The sequence below is a fragment of the Cololabis saira genome, chromosome 7 (assembly GCF_033807715.1).
Source record: "Cololabis saira isolate AMF1-May2022 chromosome 7, fColSai1.1, whole genome shotgun sequence".
Taxonomy (NCBI): Eukaryota; Metazoa; Chordata; class Actinopteri; order Beloniformes; family Belonidae; genus Cololabis; species Cololabis saira.
In genome coordinates this window covers 8,730,773-8,751,870 of record NC_084593.1, presented here as the reverse complement: position 1 = coordinate 8,751,870, position 21,098 = coordinate 8,730,773, and the positions used below count along the sequence as shown (strand labels likewise).

At 40.8% G+C, this 21,098-nt stretch overlaps 1 protein-coding gene across 4 annotated transcripts; it reads right to left on the bottom strand.

Annotated features, from left to right (window-relative positions):
• Positions 1–6,566: 6,566 nt before the first annotated feature.
• On the bottom strand, positions 6,567–20,796 carry tlx2 (T cell leukemia homeobox 2). 4 transcript variants are annotated; one of them, XM_061726131.1, is made up of 5 exons: positions 19,628–20,794; positions 12,985–13,197; positions 11,254–11,491; positions 7,512–7,692; positions 6,567–6,992 (listed from the first exon to the last, which is right to left on the bottom strand). In XM_061726131.1, the coding sequence occupies exons 1-5, from the start codon at positions 20,148–20,150 to the stop codon at positions 6,981–6,983; spliced, it is 1,167 nt and encodes a 388-aa protein (XP_061582115.1). In that variant the 5' UTR covers positions 20,151–20,794; the 3' UTR covers positions 6,567–6,980. The 4 variants fall into 4 exon arrangements, with proteins under 4 accessions (XP_061582115.1, XP_061582114.1, XP_061582113.1 ...); XM_061726130.1 differs by lacking the exon at positions 6,567–6,992 and having other exon boundaries at positions 7,476–7,692; positions 19,628–20,601; positions 20,687–20,737; XM_061726129.1 differs by lacking the exon at positions 6,567–6,992 and having other exon boundaries at positions 7,476–7,692; positions 19,628–20,796.
• Between the last annotated feature and the right edge of the window lie 302 nt (positions 20,797–21,098).

Sequence of the window (21,098 nt, the reverse complement as noted above, 5' to 3'; positions counted from 1 at the left end):
CCATAAAACGTAAAAAGGGTGACCATATGTCATTAAATTCTCCAACTTTACCTCTTAGAATGTATGTACATTTTTCCAATACTAGGTGTGAAGACATCTCTTTTAACCACTGCGTGGAATTAGGACTCTGAACATCCTTCCACTTCAAGGCTATTACCCTTTTTACTTGTAATAAACAAAAATCTATGAGCTTTCTTTTCTTTGCATTTGCACCAAAGTCTTCAGGGTATATATGTATGATTGTGTTTCATTTAGCAGCCTGTTTCAGAATATGTCCTGTCCTCTTTATTACCATCTGACCAAAACAGGATAAAAACCCAAACTGCTTTTTGCCAGAAGAGGACTGGGATAGGCTCCAGAGGTGTCAAGTAACAAAGTACAAATACTTCGTTACCTTACTTAAGTAGAAATTTTGGTTATCTATACTTCACTGGAGTAATTATTTTTCAGACGACTTTTTACTTTTACTCCTTACATTTTCACGCAATTATCTGTACTTTTTACTCCTTACATTTTAAAAACAGCCTCGTTACTATATTTCATTTCGGCCTTTAAAAAAAAACTATCCAGTTAAATTGCTCCATCCGGATAGAGTGAATTTGGTTGTGGTTGTTTCAGATGTTCTTGTCCAGTTTTGTTCTTACATCCGTTCCCTCAGATTCCTGCAACTAAACTTGGATGTACATTCCAATAAAGGTTAGGATAAATGATAACATGCCTCTGAAGTTTGACTTTTTGCACCATTACAATACTTATAGGCAACTAGTCATCATATCTCTTGCTCTCTGAAACACATGTTAATGCTCAATAGTACACATATATGCTTCTTTAATATATTTACATTATACTAAGATACATTCATTTTCAATGGCTTTTGTCCTTAATGGCTTTTTTCCCCCTTACATTACTTTTACTTTTATACTTTTATATATATAGTTGATACTTCAACTTCTACAGGAGTATTTTTAAACTCTAGTATCTATACTTCTACCTGAGTAATGAATGTGAATACTTTTGACACCTCTGATAGGCTGTGACCCTACACAGGAAGACGTGGGTAGAGATAATGGATGGATGGCTGAGAAGTCAAAGGAAGAAAAGACAAAAAAATGAAACTTTTCAAGCCAAGGCATTTCTAAAGTGACCTCATTATTACCGACATGTCCTAACCGGACTATTAAAAACAGCCCACGAACGGCAGCACATACCTTCTTTAAGGCATTCAGCAAAAATAATAAATACACAAATGTAAATCCTTCTTCTTAAGTCAGCACACATCACTGGGAAGTATTCATCTCCAGAAGCAACGGATAAGAAGATAAAAACAACAATAACAATCAGAACAACCATTACATTTACAAGCCCTTGCACTTCTGAACCAAGACTGTCACAGTTGCTGCTTCGCTTGCAAGGTAAAGTGGCTGATACTTGACCAGACTTTAGGGAGAGTCTGCTCTGCTGCAGGTGAGCACAAGACGATTCTGTGAATATACAATTATAGATTTTAAAACAAATAACAGTGGAGGACTTTTGTTAGTTTTAACTGTAATTCCCCCTTCATTGTGCACTTGTTATTCCACAAGTCATTCGGAGTAACGGACCGTGGCATGAGTTCACGGGCGGGAACCGTGAAGCCTTTTGACAACACAGTCCTCCCTTGTCAACAAATTAGCAGCGAGCTTATAGAGTTTAGCACTGTCACTCAGTGTTTGCCTTCCTCTGAAATCAAGCAGCTGTCAAAGCCCGAAACTGGTTGTTAAAAGTACAGAGTGATATTGTTTCATCTGCCAGGGAGGAAAAAAGGTGAGAGGTGATGTTGAGGTCGTTGCCTAGGTGCCTATAGGACAGTGGCGTCAATTCAGTGGAAGCTAAGGTACGGCAAGGTTACGAGTCACAGAACTTAACTAGAGTATCAATCAACACGTCCAGCAAATAGTCATCACAGAAGTCTATGTAGCTTATCTGTGTGGTCAAGAAAATTGAAACTTTTTCAAATGCAGTCTCACTCACTGCAAAAACTCAAAATCTTACCAGGAATATTTGTCTTATTTCTAGTTAAAATGTCTCATTTTTAGTCAAAAATCTCATTACACTTAAAACAAGAATCATTACCAGAAAAATAACTTGTTATTTGACCATTTTCACCTGTTTCAAGTACATTTTCACTTGAAATAAGTAGAAAAATCTGCCAGTGGGACAAGATTTATCTTCTCATTACAAGCAAAAAAATCTTGTTCCACTGGCAGATTTTTCCACTTATTTTAATTGAAAATCTACTTGAAACAGGTGAAAATGGTTGTTTTTGAGTCTTGTCTTAAAGGAGCTTGAGGCTCCTTTTAAGAAATGAGACTCTCTAGCGCCACCCTTCACCACGACGGCCGTTGGGGGTACTGCAGCCAACAGTGAAGCCGGCACGGGAGAACGGGGAGAACGCGCATGCAGCGTCATTCTTTTGGGTTTGGAACGCTTCATCTGACATTATTAGAAAACTTAAAATGTATACGGATTTTTTTCATAAATCTTGCCACAATCCGACCTCAAGCTCCTTTTAAATGTAATGAGATTTTTTTTACTAAAAATTAGACATTTTAACTAGAAATAAGACCAATATTCTTGTTAAGATTTTGAGTTTTTGCAGTGTAAAATAACTAGCGAAATCGATCATGTTGTTCTGATTTGCATTTGTAGTTATTCTATATGTATTAAGTAATAGAATAATCAATACAAATAGACACAGAGTAATTCCATAAATGTATTTAAAAAACAAACATTTACATTTTCCCTTGAAGCCAAGGTGTGGCGGCTGCCGTACTTTGCCATACCCAATTGACGCCCCTGCTATAGGAGCCGCTGAGCTTTTACACCAAGTGCACGACATGAGAAAATGTATCGATAATGTAAAAACGTGTCACTGTTTATGTTACACGACCTGCTTTATATTATTTACACAACTTTTTTACGTTATCTGATTGTCACAAAGCTGCGACGTATTTCAGACGACTGCTCTGAATGCAAAAGGAGCATCAACAGCTGTCTTATCGTGACATACATGTTTGGTACGTTTTTCAGGAGTGGAAACAGCGGATGAGAACAGACAGACCGTGACACAAAGCAGCTAAACAAACCGCATGTAGTAAATAGTTTTGTAGTGCCGGCGCTCACAACAAAGTGCTTGATAGGAAGGCTGATATACCCTGAGAATTGGGCGCTTGTTCATCTTGTGCGGTGACATTTTATTGGATAAGGACAGGGCTCTCTGGTGGCGATGGAAAAAAAACAGAAGAGGAGAAAAATCTTTAAGCACCTGTAGCAAAACACAATGCAGGGTTTTGAAAACAGTAAAGGGAAGGAATTTTTCTAAAATGGGCCAAGTCACGTCTTCAGGGCCCGAGACAGAGAGATGAAAGGAGGGAGGGAGGAGAGGAAATGGGGGTTGAGGAGGCGTCACCTGGAAGAGCTGCGTGTTATTGACACGATCCCAACCAGGCGAGACGCCCTGAAAAACTGGCTAACGCTGGCCTTGTGCCCTGCGGAGAGCGGAGGCTTGGTCGAGGGTGGCTGCGTTTGCAGACAGCTGCTTCCAACCTGATCATCAAACCGCTCCGAGCAAAGATCTGCAGGCTCCACCCGGCAGATGACAGTCATATCTAAGCAACAACCCCCCCAAAAAAACACATGTCTTGTGGACAGGTTTTGTTGTTGGTTTTCAGAGGTGTCAAGTAACAAAGTACAAATACTTCGTTACCTTACTTAAGTAGAAATTTTGGTTATCTATACTTCACTGGAGTAATTATTTTTCAGACGACTTTTTACTTTTACTCCTTACATTTTCACGCAATTATCTGTACTTTTTACTCCTTACATTTTAAAAACAGCCTCGTTACTCTATTTCATTTTGGCCTTTAAAAAAAAACTATCCAGTTAAATTGCTCCATCCGGATAGAGTGAATTTGGTTGTGGTTGTTTCAGATGTTCTTGTCCAGTTTTGTTCTTACATCCGTTCCCTCAGATTCCTGAAACTAAACTTGGATGTACATTCCAATAAAGGTTAGGATAAATGATAACATGCCACTTAAGTTTGACTTTTTGCACCATTACAATACTTATAGGCAACTAGTCATCATATCTTCTGCTCTCTGAAACACATGTTAATGCTCAATAGTACACATATATGCTTCTTTAATATATTTGCATTATACTAAGATGCATTCATTTTCAATGGCTTTTGTCCTTAATGGCTTTTTTCCCCCTTACATTACTTTTACTTTTATACTTTAAGTAGTTTTGAAACCAGTACTTTTATACTTTTACTTGAGTAAAAAACTTGAGTTGATACTTCAACTTCTGCAGGAGTATTTTTAAACTCTAGTATCTATACTTCTACCTGAGTAATGAATGTGAATACTTTTGACACCTCTGCCAAGCAACAACCCCCCCACAAAAAAACTCTTGCGACAGGTTTTGTTGTGTTTTTTTTTCCAGCAGGAGCAGCCAAGATCAACATGAGGCCAGCGTTCTGCTCTCGGGTCAAAGAGTCATGAAAGGCGGGTGAAAGGCGTGGCGACGCTCACTTCCTGTGACGTTGGCGGTGTTGGCGGCTCATTTACGAGCAGGGAACCTGAATTATGTGTTGTGTTTCTAGGTAGGTTGTTTTTTTGTTTTGACTCGAGCGATAAGCGCTCGCATGATAACCTGGATGTGTTGATACCGACTGTTTACGACGGCTGGGTGTCTCGTTGGCCGAGATAACAATGGAAGCCACAAAGGGAAGAAAAAAAGCTTTGTTGTGAAAGACTGTCCTACTACAAATACATACACGGGTTGCTTTTTTTTTCATTTGGCTTAGACCCAACTCAAATTAAGCTTCTAATAAACAGCAAGCTGAATGAGAATGAAAAATTCTGTTTAAGTCACAGTGAACAGGAAACAAACCTTCAACCACTGAGGAGCTGTGAATGTTGTTGCTTTTGGTTAGTGCTGGGCGGTATACCGGTTCATACCGAATACCGGTGTTTATTTTTCTTGTGATATGAATTTTTCATATACCGTAATACCGGTGAGTATGTACAGTAGCGTACACAAAGTTGGGAACGCCGCGCAGCGCTACGTCCCGCCGGGCGGTGGAACGTAGCACCGCTGGACACTGTTTGTGAGGGGACTGTTTAGCAGTTGCATTGTTTACAGCGGACACATGTGGGTGAAGATGGCTGAAAACGAAAGTCCCACAACTGTTCCAGAACATGACACAGGGGAACTTGTTTTTCCGAAAAGAGGAGCCGTGTCGGCTGTGTGGAAATTCTTTGGCTTTAAAAAAGACGATGTCCAACAAACAACAATCATCTGCAAGTGTTTAAAGCTAAAGTTGTAGCCGCGGGAGGCAACACTAGCAACTTGCTCCACCACCTCAGCCGCAAACATGTGATAGAATATCAAGAATGCATGAAGCTGAGATCTGCGTCCACCACGTCTACAGGTAACACTAGAAGTGCGGGAGAAAAGTCAAGTCAGACAACACTTAAAGACGCCTTTGCTAGGGGGACTGCCTATGATAAAAAGAGCAAACGGTGGATTGAGATTACAAACGCGATCACGGTCCACCTAGCCAAAGACATGGTACCACTTAGTACCGTAGAAAAACACGGCTTCAGGGAGTTGATCAAAACTCTGGATCCAAGATACGAGATACCGAGTCGAAAATATTTTAGCCAAACAGCAATCCCCAACTTATACGAAAAGCACAGAGCTAAGCTACAAGCAGACGTAGCTACCGCTCCCCACTTCTCCGCAACGTTGTTTGCAAATTTTGATAAATAAAAGGGTTCTGTATTTTGACTACAACTGTCATGCATTCTGATTCTCTCACTTCATTAGAATCATAAGTGCCGCCAACTCATTGTAAACGGCATCATTTTGTTAGGCCATGCAAATCTATATTTATACTAGTATGGACATTAATGTTTTTCTACAATATTTCCTACTCATGACAGTAAAATAAGCCATTCTAAGCCAATTTACTGCAGCAATTCCTTTCCAAATCATTAGAAAATGTGGTTAACACCCAGTTGTGCATAAAAAAAAAAATACTGTTATATACCGTGAAACCGATATAATTTTGAAAACTACCATGATATAAATTTTTGGTCATACCGCCCAGCACTACTTTTGGTTTTTGCTCTCCAATCGCTGAACAGATCTGATCAGATCAGATCTGAACATAAAGTTGCTGAAATGACACAAGAGGGTTCAGAAAACCAGGTTTCTGCATTACAACGTTGGTTTTTGAGCCCTCGTTTATCCGAGGAGGGTGTCGTTTGCAGTTTTTCTAGTTTTTTTGCCAATGCCCTGCTTCACATTCACACGTGGGAGCTGTAGTCATCAGTTATTATGGACAAAGAAGCTTCGCACCGTCCTTCTGCAAGCTTCTTTATCCGGGCGATCATTACTGAATCCAGAGAGGCTATAGCCGCTCCCTAAAATCATAAAGTATTATTGCGTTGCTTTCACAGTGGCGATAAACAACCAAACATGCAGTGAATGAGGTGAGCGAGGCAAAAAAAAGAGAGAGGTTTGGCGTCTTTTCAAAAAGTCACAATATCATTTAATATAAAACACTTTTGAATTGAACATAAGGAGGAATCCATGACCGGGGCCGAGCAGCCACTAGTTTGCCCCACCGTGGTCGGAGATCCGCCTCCACAGCTGCTGACGTCAGTGGTACTTCCAAGTGCACACAGAGAAGGGTTAAAACATGCATTTACTACATTGTACAAAGTCAAAAGCAAAGAAAAAGAAAAGAAAAGAAAAAAAGGAAGGGGGGGTTGAGGGGGGGCTTTAAATTTGCCGTTACTGGCAGAGAGTCTCTGCCGCATTGTGAGGGATCCAGAGCCAAAGTGAAGGGGGGAGTACAGTCTTGATAGTTGGGCATGTACAGAGGTGTCCATTTGTTTCCTGGCACTTAGGGGTAAGTGCCCTCTTCTCTTTTAGACCGACAGCTGAAGGAAAAGCGGAAACTTGGTGTAAGGCAGGATATGACTCAACAGACTTCAGAAATTTAAGATAACAGTTGTAGACCTGCTTAATTTTTGACAAACAGCAATGTGAGTGCAATGCTCCTGAGCTGTGAAGTCCGCATAGTGTTTCTGCAGGTCTTGGCAGTAACAGATAGCTGTCTCTGTCTACACACACCCCCATCACGGTGCTGGTAGCGATCAATGAGCAATGAGGAAGCTCCCAGTTTTTTCTCTTCTCCAAAGCGAGCATCATTCCTGGTAGCTACGATATCCCAGGTTTTATTGTGAGAAACAGAATAAACGGAGGAAATTCCTCTCGTTCGTCCATTCACACTGACGACCATTTGATAAAGGCATTTCACTCCCAGCTTTGTTCCTCCCTCTGTCCTTCGCCCTCCCTCCCAGTTTCTTTACGTCACACACACACACTAACACACTCCCACACACACACACACTCACACGCACTCACACCACAGATGCCACGGAGGTGACGGAGGTCACCTTATTGTCATCTGCCCAGGGCTGCAGGTTCTGCAGGGCGTAGAGGGAGGAGTTGTGCAGACAGAGGGGGTCTGGCTGCAGCGGCTGGCTCAACGTCTTCTGGAAAGCTTCCTGCTGAAGCTGCAGCATCAGCCGGTTGGCCTGCTGCCTCTCCGCCTCTCGCTCCTCTGCAGTCTGTCTCCTGCAGGTGAGAGGAAGACAAGAGGAGAGCTGTGTTAAATCCAGTACCATGGTTATAGTCATTGATTTTGATTGATTTTGAGTTTTTATTTCAGTCCATTTGGATACAACATAATACAACATAAAAAAGGTCCAATATTTTAACCGAAAAGGTATAGGCTGAAGCCAAGGCGTATTATGCCTACCCTTTTATGAACCTCGACTCAGGAGGTTTTATACAAAACAAAACTAATAATTTGGGTTCAAACATTGAAAAAGAATGGATATATTGGACAAGTAACAGAGGTATCTAGACAAGAAGCAAAGACAAAAAAACAAAGACAAAAACAAAACAAAAAACATACTATAAATTGCAAGGAGTGATAAAGGTTTTTGGCTAGAGACTGTACAGCGCGGAGAACAGAAGTTAAGAGTAGGGTGTGTAAAAAGAATTTAACATACCAAGTGGCTTACATGGAGGCACATGCATCATTTTCCTCAGCACTTTTGAACTGTTTTACTTATGTTTTAAAAGTAATTACTTCTTTTAAAATATAAATTATATTTAGATTTCCTCTGAAAAGGAGGATAACATGGAAACCTTGTATTATTTTTCTGCAGACTCCTTTCATAATTGAACCGTATATTACTGGCTTCTTTGAGCTATTCAGGTCTCAAATAAATAAATGAACCAAGGCAAGAAAAATAAATACTCTAATCCGGTTTATGGACTCATGTGAGACTGATCACTGCATAAGATTCAGGTGCAACTAAATACAAACCAACTTTAAAGATAAATAACTGCATTTAGAAAAGAAATTAAACCTGTTTTCATGTGATTTGCTTTATTTGGTGACTTCAGAGTTACAAAAGTGGGGAAAATAAGGTCTCATACTATTCCCCGGTTTCGATTTTTAAATAAGTCAGAGTTTCATATATAGAGGGGTAAAATTAAAAAATTAAAACATTAAAAATAAATAAAGGAGACAGTTTGCCAAAAGTGTCATCCTCATTTGTTGTTTCTTCTTGTTTTGTTTGGGTTTGCGGTCTAATGATGTTAGTGAAACTGGAGCCGTCGAACTAGGATGCACAAACAATGAGGGAATCAAGATAAATGGGTGGAAAGAAGAGCGTTTTCTGTAGGCTTTGACAAACGAGCAAATAAACAATGCTCTTTTGCAAAATGGCTCAGACGCCTGGATTCTTATTCAACACCTGTACCGCCCGAATTTAGCTGCAGGCTACGCGACAGCTGATCAAGATGAGTGACAGATGCTGGCGGGATGGACGGGGGGGAGCGAGGGGAAGGGATGGAGAGCCCCTCCTGTCTCGAGGTGAAACGCTACATCTGTTTTCCTTTTAACATTCAACATAATTCAACAGATCCAGTCTCTGCATGTTAGAGAGATGTCCAGGTGAAAACAATATGAACATGTGGCTCCTCAATAAGGTCCACACTCTGGTTCTGTTTCTACATAAAAGAAATGTGAAAAGTATATTGCTACTGGTTGCAGAATGAATGGAGACATCAAGTATTTTCCTGTTTTTTATCTATAAATTTATGGAAAAGTATTAGAGCCAGGCAGGGAAAAAAAATATTTGAGAAGGGAAGATTTTTTTTTATTGTGCACTTCGAGAAAAAAGTCGAAATTTTGTGAATAAAGTTGAAATTTCGAGAATAAAGTCGAAATTTTCGAGAATAAAGTTGAAATACAATTTCGTGATTAAAGTCGAAATTTCGTCAATTAAGTCGAAATTTCGAGAATAAAGTCGAAATTTCGAGAATAAAGTCGAAATTTCGAGAATAAAGTTGAAATACAATTTCGTGATTAAAGTCGAAGTACAATTTCGTGATTAAAGTCGAAATTTCGTGAATTAAGTCGAAATTTCGAGAATAAAGTCGAAATTTCGAGAATAAAGTTGAAATACAATTTTGTGATTAAAGTCAAACTTTCGTGAATAAAGCCGAAATGTTGAGGAAAAAATTCAAAATCTCGAGAAAAAAGTTGAAATGTTGAGAAAAATGTCGAAATTTTAAGAAAAAAGTCGAAATGTCGAGAAAAAAGTCAAGATTAATGTTGAAGTATAATTTCGAGAAAAAAGTCGAAATGTCGAGAAAAAAGTCAAGATTAATGTTGAAGTATAATTTCGAGAAAAAAGTCGAAATGTCGAAAAAAAAGACATTTCCACTTTTTTCTCGACATTTCGTCTTTTTTCTCGAAGTGCACAATAAAAAAAAAATCTTACACTCTCAAATTTTTTTTCTCTTGCCTGGCCCTAATACTCTTCCGTAAATTTAAGCCTAAACTATTTCATATATTAATATTTATTCCACTCATAAAACCATAAATTACAGATGCCTGACATCATCACAAAACGAGGCAGATAAATCCAAACAGCAGGTAGGAATCACAAACAGGAGCATACCTCTTTCTCAAAGACACGACCCCCCCCCCCCCCCCCCCCCCCAAAAAAAAAAAAAAAAAAAAAAACACTCTTTCATGCACACCAACCTCCATCCATTAGCCACACATTATTGTTAACAGCATTATCATAATCTGATTCCCTGGCTGTTGATTTGATCATCCTCTTGTTACTAGCGTAGTCGTCACGCAAAGACATCCCTCATGCTCATCCTATCAGGAGCCCACGACGGGGGAAACAGCTTGAATCTCAGCAAAAGAAGGAAATCAGAAAAACGAGTTAAACCTATTCCCTCGTTACTCGTGACGTGCCGTTCAGTCAGGATGCAGCGCTGCAGTGTTTTATTATGAGCACATTCATTTTATTACAGCTTGTAGCAGACCGAGGTGTTGGAGGGTGTTGTTTTTTTTGTACTATTTACTTTTTTGAAAAGATCATTTAATCTAATTGGTATATTATGTGTTTATCTAAAGACAAAGAAGCCAATAAATTTGCTGAAACAGAAACAGAACAAAGCTTTTAACTGTTTTCCGTGTGCATTAAATAGGATGTGTTCTTAAAAGCATTAGGGCCATTTAAGCATAAAAAAAACCCTTAAGGTAATGACTTAAGGTAATTTAGTTGTTGTAATGTGCTTTTGAAACATGTGTGCTGCCCCTTTAACAATGGGCAGGCAATCATAATTTAATTTCCTACTCATTTACGTCCAAATGGCTATAAACAACCGTTAGAATGAAGTGAAGGAGGGCTGCGTGTTCTGGAGATGGACTCGGCAGTCAATTCCTCCTGTGAGTGTTCCTGTATTGCTTCGGACAGCAGCTTTCTAAAAGGTCTTTCAGGAGGCTCGGGAGTAATTGTGCTTGGTAAAGTGAACTGGCCTCGACCGGCGAGCACAGCTAAGCAAAAATAGGTGTTGTGTTGTACAACTGCTCCAAAAGCATCAGCTCAACGTTTGACATCAGTAATCATTTTACAAGCAACGGCAGAGCAGAGACTCATTCAAAGCTGAAAACATTTGCTCTGACTCAACATCCTGCCTTCGTAAGAGTCAAAAAGCTTCTGGAAAATCCATCAGAGTCTGCTTGTTTTGCTGAAGGAGGTCATATTGGAGAAAAAGCAAAATAGAAATAGAATTTCCTCCTCCTGCTTGCAGTCTTACCGCCATTTTGTCCGCCGGTTCTGAAACCAGGTCTTAACTTGCGCGTCCGTCATCTTCAGGGCCTTTGCCAAGGTGGCGCGCTCGGCCGACGCCAGGTACTTCTGCCGGTGGAAGCGTTTCTCCAGCTCGCAGATCTGCACCCGGCTGAAGGAGGTGCGAGGCTTTTTTCTTTTGGGCGGCGTCCGGTTCTGGTACGGGTGGCCGATGCGCCGGGTCACGGAGAAGGGTGAGAGGGCAGCTGGGGAGGGAGTGGGGAAAATAGTCGTGTGAGTTGACGGTCACGCTGAGGCTGGAAAAGCTCACAAAGCTCCACATGTGAGCTGGAGACGCTTAGGGCCAATCCCAATCCCCCCCCTACTTTCTACCACTAGCCCTAAAAATGAAGCCACAAACCGTAGGGCCCTTGTAATGTTCCCTAGGGATTGGGACACCACTTGCTACGTCACTGCATGGTTTACGTTCGGGTACGTAAGCGACTGCGTAGTTACGTTTGCACATACGTCACACCATATCAGGAAGCCCAGAGCTAAAAGCTGTTTTAATTTCCGCTGTAGCGCTGTTAATATGCCACTTTATTAAGTTTTTATATTTTTTCAGACGTAAAAGTAACCGTTAAGATCCCCAACCTGGGCTCAGTTTATCCAAATAACGCCTGTTAAGAAATTTGCTACGATGCCTGCCGGCTCGGGAGCTGATTTATGGTTCCCCGTTAAATCAACGCAGAGCCTACGGCGTAGGTTACGGCGTACGGCGCGCGTCACCGCGTAACCTACACCGTAGACTCAGCGTTGGTGTAACGCGGAACCATAAATCAGCCTTTATTCTGGCAAGATCTTCGCAAAAACGGACAAGCGAGTGATTATGTACATTCACTGAGTGAATATTATGAAAGTAAAATATATATTTCTCGCTAGAAATGTAATCAAAACGCATTTTTATGCAGAAACTAACTCAAAATATTGATTTTTTTCACTAAAAATTAGAAATGTCCGCCCAACCTGGGCTCAGTTTATCCAAATGACGCCTGTTAAGAAATTTGCTCCGATGTTTTCGGGCATGAGAAGAGCCGCCGGCTCAGGAGCTGATTTATGGTTCCGCGTTAAATCAACGCAAAGCCTACCGCGTACGGCGCGCGTCATCGCGTAACCTACGCCGTAGGCTCTGCGTTGGTGTAATGCGTAACCATAAATCAGCCTTTATTCTGGCAAGATCTGAAAAGACTTCGCAACAACGTCCAAGCGAGTGATTATGTACATTCACTGAGTGAATATTATGAAAGTAAAATATATATTTCTCGCTAAAAATGTAATCAAAATGCATTTTTATGCAGAAACTACCTCAAAATATTGATCTTATTCACTAAAAAATAAGAAATGTCTGCCATGTTTTTTTGCAAATGATGACGTAAAGCATTCTGGGAAATTTCTCTAGCCCTCGATCAGCGAGTCAGCATCTGAAATCCCTCGCTGTGAAGGGCTAGATTCATACACACTAGCCCTCGTTATGTCCACTAGCCCTACATGCAAAGAGGAATTGGGACACCACTACCCTCAGGGGAACGCACAAAATGTATGGGTAGGGCTGAAAAGTAGGACTATGGGGGGATTGGGACTGGCCCTTAAAGTCACTAAGAAAGACAGAAAAACTAGAGATTCAAAGATGTGGTGCAGCATCAGTGCTAAACATGTGAGATGAAGACAGTCAGAGATGTCTCTAGGACACAGGACTCACCTGGGCAAGCCCCCTTTGGAAAAGGATAGTCTGCTAGAAGGCCAGTGCCGTCTCGCAGGTGGGCAAGCTCAGGGTAATAGCATTTGGCTAATGTTTCCACCGTGCTCCAAACGGGGACCCTGCCGATGTCTCCCTTGGGGAGAGGACAGAGGGACCCGGCGCTCTCTGGGCCCCCCGTGGCCTCCCCGGCTCGGCTCTCCTCTGCCTGCTCCCCTAAAGGAAAGGGAGACACAGTAAGGTCCCACATCTGGAGCAACAGCAGCAGCAGCAGCAGCAGCAGCTGCCGCCGGGCGGCCCCGACACACAGCACTTAATCACATGAAGGAGGCCTAAATCACCAACAGAGTCTACTTTAATGTCATTTACGGGAGTCTCTTCAGTTTGCGTTTGGAGACGTTTTACTACAAAATGAGATATACAATGAGATATCTGCCATTCTGAGAAATCGGCTGGCAGCGCTGCGTTGATAAATCAAGCACGAGCAGGGGCCAGTCAGAGCCTGGCAATCAGGGTCACCCACTACAAATGAAGGGATAAAAGCTCTTTAACCCTTTAACTGGATTTCAGAGACCTCTGCACATATCCCCCTGGTTCAAAACTGCCCAGAAAAAACATGTTAGACATCCCTGTGATTGTTAGTTCTCACAAATGCTCCAAGAATCAAAAAACATGCTTGTTATAAAACAGTCTAGTTGGTGATTTTGCTCAAGTTCAAACACTGTTATATTTCTCTGTATTATTTATCTGTGTTACCACAAAAAAGAAACAGTTCAGGACTATTACATGTAAATATATTCCAACAAAATATTCTTTCATAACTTTGTTACTCAGACTTCAGCAGTGGGACCTTAATGGGAGAAGAAATAAACACGTTCTTGTCACAGAATTTCAGCAGGATTCATCACATACTGTTTGAATAACATATTCATTTTAGGGAATCAAATGTATTGCCATTTCATTTCATTTACTTTGATGGAAACTATATTTTTAAATCCAAATCACATCCTGATTGTCATATCCATCCTACTTTTTCTTTTTCTTTCTCTTTTTCCAAACCTGCTGTCTCGGTGGTTCACTCTCACACGCTGCATGATGAGTATTAATAACTTATCTTCTGCATCATAAAATATCTACGAATCCTGTCTATTTTGTCAGCCGGGGATAAACAGGAGATCAATAAATGTAACTAGATCGTTGGCCACGGATCCACTCCCTCAGCCACGTTCTCATTCTGAAGCTGAATAAATAGTTTGTGTCTTCCCTCCCTCCCTCCCTCCCTCCCTCCCTCTCTCCCTCTCTCCCTCTCTCCCTGCATCCTTGTTGAAAGCCTGTTTGGCTTGCTGTTGTACAGGCTGTTTATCTGTTTTTGTTTTGTCAGAAAAGCTCACCAGGAGCTGAAATAAATATGAAAACATCTGCATAGGTGTCCCCTCGGGGGGGCTGAGACGCGCGGAGTTGCAGCAAACTGAAAATTCATTTGTTATACACACACACACACACACACACACACACACACACACACACACACACACACACACACACACACACAGGTTTACAGGCTGCAGGTTTACATCACGTTTGCGTAAATGAGAAACAGATTTAGTGTCTGACGCGTAAACCTGCTGATTTTATTGGCTTTTATCCGGGATTTAGAGCAATACCGAACACCCCTCTTTCTTTCTTGTTATTTTTAATCTTCTCCAGCATGGTAATAGTCTTATAACTTTAAAATACAGCCTCGCATTACAACGAGCTCCAATGCTCAATAATAATAAAGGCGTAATTGTACCCCCTCTAATACTCCTTTTGAGACTTGCAGAGGCATCTGTGGTATTTAATAATGACTTTATAATGACAAAGGCCCCGTTTATTTATATGATATTGCTGGAGACAGGCTGTAACACCTCTCTGGCCCTTACCAGTTTACTCGTGAACGCGCTTCATGGATCTCCAGTGAAATGCAGGTTCTCACAATAACTTCCTCACGATGCCTGTTTGATGGGAGTGATCATATTTTTACTTATATTGTTGCCTAAATCAATGTGACGTGTTACGGGTCATTGGGGGTGGGGGGAGATGGAGCTGAAGCTGCAGCAGGCCTGGCTGTTGTTGCTCTCTGCAGCAGGTCTGGCTAAATATTACTGCATTAGAAGGCTATTTCGAGCCATCTGCGCGCTAAGTAATGGGCCAGGCGCATACGAGCACGTTCAGGGGCGACCCGACGTGCAGCAGGCCGTGTTGGAGATGCCAACTGCTGCCAGGCGTTTCCTTACAGGCTGAGACGCAGATTAATATATAAATATACGACCCGCCGGTGCAACGGACACCGTGTCTGCAGGGGAAGGTGTAAAACATATTAGGCTGAGACAGGAAACTGCAACAATTAAAACCTTCTACTTTTTACATAAGATGGTACAAGACTCCATTAGATCAAATCAAATTTGCAAAAATCATTAAAAAAAAAAAGACATCTTTGTTATTGCTATAAGCTTAGTGGCCTTTCACAATAAAAATGAATGAGATGTGGTGTCACACCGACAACATCAGTTTGTAGCTGTGTAATTAAAGTATTATAGATTCTAAATCTGGTTGTAATGAAAAAATATGTCCAAACAAACATTCCCAAGAGCGTCACAATCAATTAGTAAATATGACCATTGCAATAATACATTCAAGCATTTGGGGTCATTTTTTCAGGTTGGATCATAAATGTAGGCTATATAAATATACTGTATGTTAGGATTTATCATCATCATCATCATCATCATCATCATCATCATCATCATCCTTCGACTGTCGTCGAGATCCTCGGATTTATATGTAAAAGTCTTTGTCATTAACACTTGGATAAACAGATCAATATGCCTGCCATAATTCATTTTCCAAACATTTTAACAGACCGACATTGCATAAAGAAACCTCACTCTCTTAAACCAAAATGAAACGAATCATCCCTAATAAATATTCACCTTCAATTTTTCACTTTGCTCGTATAGCGCCAATTCTACACTAAAGTTATCTTATGGCGCAAAGCAAACCAATGCTGTACAGTTTGGGTAAGTACAAAAAAAATCAGTGTAATTAAGTGTCCCTTGAATCCCATAAATAAATAAATATATGAATAAATAAATAAATAAATAAATAAATATATAAATAAAAAAAATAAAAATAAAAATATATATATATATATATATATATATATATATATATATATATATATATATATATCTCAGCCAACTACGTCTAACATTATTATACTGTCTGTTTATATGCTGATAATGTCCATGAAAAAAATACGTATCTTCAAAACCTTGATAAAACCAAAAGACTAGGAGTAACTGAGGCTTTTAAACTTTTGCATGTGAGACTAAAATACAACAAGATGGCATAATGTGAATTTAAGGCCATCTTCATCAAATGAAAAGGGACACATGGTGAAAATACTAAATCTGCTGCCTGGGTAATACAATTTAGCATACGCATTATCAAAAAATAAAATGCCACCGTGGAGAATATGTTTGCCATAATAAAACCACTTATACTCAATAACACTTCTCGGTGACAGCGCCTCCCTTCCCCACTGCGGATATTACCTTTGGAGCAATCTAATAAATACATCCGTGAAGGATTCTAAAGGGGATATTGAAATATAACGTGAACACACATTGCTATTTATTACACTATACGGGGGAAAAAGAGGAGAGGATGCGTTTGTTTTGTCACACAGAAGGACGAGCAGCTCTGCGGAGAGAAGCTGCTGCCAGCAACGTCCAGGCACAGATTTACTGCACAGAAAAAGGCTTTAATTATGTTTTTTATTGGTGGTGGGTGGACTATTGAGCTGCTCATGTTGCATTATGACTCTGTTTATTGTTAAAATACATCAACATCCGCATCATCTTCTGTCATCATTATTACTATTTGATAATCATAATCACCATTATTATTGTTAGTATATCTGCTGGTGGTATGGTGTTCTAAAAATAAGTAGTTTTTAGGATGAATTAGTGGGACGTTTCTTTCTTTAAAACTGCATTATTTTAGATTCCACTATATCTTAATTAATCTTGAACATTTTTGACAAATTTGGCTACGTTGTACAGGAAGCGTTTTTCACGACATACACTGAGTTTCCTATTTTTTAATATATTTTAAACAGAATAACTCTCTCAATTAGAATAATTACAAAATTAATTGACATTTAGGGGAAAATATTACCAATAAACACTAACATCTATTTTATAAAGGTCATATTATTAACCATTAATAAAAACAAAAAAAAAACTCGCAACAGATTTGAAGCAAAACAGAAATAAATAATTAAAAAAAGAAAAGAAAGAATCGTCATTAAAATGCTGAAATTCTAAAAATGAAATAAATATATCAAGATGTAAATAATACCAATACATTAAAAAAATGAAAGGATTAAAGTATAAACGTACGAAATTTTGATATTTAGAAATAAAATAAGATATGTATTTAAACAAAGAAAAAATACCAATAATATTCTGTTCAAGGAAAGATTCAAAATAGAAAATAATGTATTTTTCAGTTTTGCCCTCCTTTCTATTACTGTAATATAAGGATGATTATAATAATAACAACTATTACACAACGTGGATATTGTGGCAAAATTGGAGATTCAAATACCAGGGAGACGACATAAATGATTTCACGCCCACTAGTCCTGCAGAGACGACATGATGATATCCACAATCCACCAGAGAATAAACGTTTTTACAGATATCCGAGGCCCGTAACTCCACAGCTCTTTCAGCTCTGGCTGCCGCGATGCAGGTCATGGATTTCTGCCACAAACCGTGAAAAACGAGAGCCTTTGGTGCAATTTAACAGGTTTCGTTTACAAAACAGCCTCTGCCAGCCTCCGGGAATGCCAAGTGGAAGCCTTTGGCAACATCTGTTTAAAGCTGCCGTTTTGTTGATCTCTTCCCTCATCCGGTTCCCTCTTAAACTGCGACGAAAAAAACCCAACAACTAAAAAAAAAACTGTGAAAAAAACAATTGAAAATGCTATGAGGATAGATGATGGTCCGCCTGATTTACGGCCTTTTACAGGAAACCCTGCAGGCTAAATCTGGAGTGTGTGTGATTGTATGTGTGTGTGTGATATATATGTCTATGTGTGTGTATGATGCTTGTGTAGCTGCTGCTCATCTTTGGCTGATCAATACACAGGAAAAGATAGAAGCTGCGAAATAATTACAACGACACAAAGCTGAGCGAAATTAATCGAGAGGCCCTCGGTGACCATGAGTAAAATTGATAAGCCTATTTACACTGTATCTTTTTGCAGATGACATATCGTGCTCGAGTATTAAATAATTAATCAGCAAAAGAACTGGAATATGAATATTTAATGCGTGGAGTGGAAGGGTGAGTGTGCGCACTCAGGCTATATGGGGATCTTGATTTTCATCATTATAACACTTAAGAACTGACCTCCACCTCCAAGAGAAGATAACAGACTGATGCACTCTAAAAACACCAATAGTAGGTCTTATACTGTCACAAAATATTGTCTGCAAAAGCTCGTTTTTCTAAAACATATAATCCAAGAAATGAATGATTCCAGCTCTTATTCAGGTTTTTGCCGTTTCGATTCAACATATGTTGATACATGAAGGCAAATGCTGCAGTGAGTTAATACAAATGTTTCAGCAGCAAATAAAACGGTACTATGGGATATGAGAGTGCGTGGGTTTTAAAAGCACGCATCTACTACATTCAATTTGAATTTTTCACGATAAGATTATTTGTAGGGCAAAGTATCATTGTGTGTTTTTTTGCTTTTGAAAGAAGACGTGCATTGCATTTTTTTCACTTCAGGAACCATATGAACTCCATAGTATTATCATGAATTAGTCGTGATATTTAATTGATATATTATAGGGGAAAAAGGTAAGAAACTAAATTGGTTGATATTGTTTAAATCAAGTGAAGAAAAGTGTCAGCTCCACCGAAAGAGTATGAAATATTTTTTTTGTGATTTGAACAGAATTAGGGCCTGTTAATGTGCAAACTTTAACTGTGTAAAATTAAAATCGAATAATAATAATAATAAATAATAATAATAATTTAGAAATTCCAGGCTGCCGGATGTTATTGTGCCTCATTTTCTTATTTTCTGAATTGGCCCCTAGAAGAAAAAAAAACCCATTCATCCTTATGAGGGAAAAAAAGAAAGAAAAGAAGATGGGCAACATCGTTATCCGTCATCTGCTGTAAATGGAGAGTGATGGTCCAATACAGATTCATCAGCATGTCCGTGTCAATTTCTCCTCTCGTTTATCAGACTGGCCTTCCAGCATAATACGAGCGGCTGTGCGCGCATATACGAGCATATGCCTCGTTGCAGATTACAAACTATAGATTAAAACATCAGTTCCACTTTGTTGATGTTTGGCACAGTTTTAAACGTGCAGAATTCAGCTGCAGCCCAAATAGTAAAAGGTGTCGCGGTTAAACATGCGCGTAAAGGCTGATTTATGGTTCCGCGTTACACCAACGCAGATCTTACAGTGTAGGGTACGCGGAACCATAATTCAGGTTTTGTTTTTCTGTGATGCCCTAGTTTCTCTAGTTTCAGAAGCAAAAACATCCAACTTCAGTAGCTCATTTTTACCTGTTAGTCTGTCCTTGGCAAACCTCCTACTGCTCTCCATCCAGGGAAAGGTGAAGTTGGCCGCGGCGCCCATCCCCATGCCGGGCACGGAGGGGATCCCGTGTCCGATCCCGGGCGGATGGTGCGCGGAGGGGGGCGGGTGTGGTGCGGCCGCGGCCCCCGGCGGCGGCGGGGCCGGCATGGGCCTGTGCGCCGGCACCCGGATCACGCCGCCGGCCCCGGCGGCCCCGGAGTTCACGTTCACGTTCATGTTCATGCTGACGTTCATGTTCATGTTGACGTTGTAGGAGCCGGCCAGGCCGGCCGCCATGGAGCAGGCCGGGTTGTACACGCCGCCGTAGCCGTTGCCGTACACGTTGGGGGCCGCCAGCGCGTAAGACTCCGGCTCCTGCCCGGTCCGGTTGGGCAGCATGCAGCCGCTGGACTGGTCCGAGCTGTTGAGGATCTGGTCGATGCCGAAGCTGATGGGTTCATGCTGCTGCTGGTGCGTCTGGCTCACCTCCTCGATCCCAGTGTGTTCCATAGTCTTCCTCTTTTATGGTTTGTTTTTATTTCTCTGCAGCCTTGGGCTTGTCTCTATATTTTTATATATTTGGGGCAGTAAAATGTTTGTTTTGTATATTGCAGTACTGATTTGTTTAGTTACTTTCAGTCTAATCCCAGGAAACCAGCAACCGGCGCTTTATCCAAAACCGTGCCATTATTTTTAGTCCACCAAAGTCGGAATATTTCCTAAATTAAATGGCTATCCGTCGGGCTAAGAAAAAAGCTTAGCCTGTCCATCTTTAATAGAGCCTTTCTATCCAAAGTGAACTCGATATAAGCCGACGTTGCCAAATGTTTATCCCGAAAAGCCTGTACTTACAGACAAGAAATCCGTGATAGGCAGCTCTCTGGAGAGACTTGATGCGCTTTGTTCGCCTATTCTGGCAGAGACAATCCATGCGCAGGGGGCATGACAGGATCGCCAAGCTCTACACGCATAAAAGAAAAAAAAAAATCAGGAGAAAAAAAAAAGACACAGGAACAAACGCGGAGAAGCGGGACGGAAGCGCTGACCTCGCAGGAGTGTGTATTAATTGGAGTTGAGCGCAAAAGAGGGCTCTGTTGTGCTGAATGGTGAAGTGCGTTTCAGCAGGTGTGACAGCCCTCTGCGTAAAAGCTGCCATTCGGTCCTCCAGCCAACCCTCCCTCCCTTCTATCCCTCCCATTCCTCACATCCCTCCCTCCTCCACGCGAGGACAGTTGTTTTGCTCGGCTGTCTTAAAGAGGCCGCAGCGCGCTCTCATTTCTGCAGGGTTTCTGCTTTCAGACGGGAGTTAAGGCTGAATTATGGTTCCGCGTTAAATCGACGCAGAGCCTACGGCGTAAGGTACGCGGCGACGCGTGCCCTACGCCGTATAGGCTCTGCGTTGGTGTAACGCGGAACCATAAATCAGCCCTTTATTGTGCGTTTTAATGCGGCGAAAGC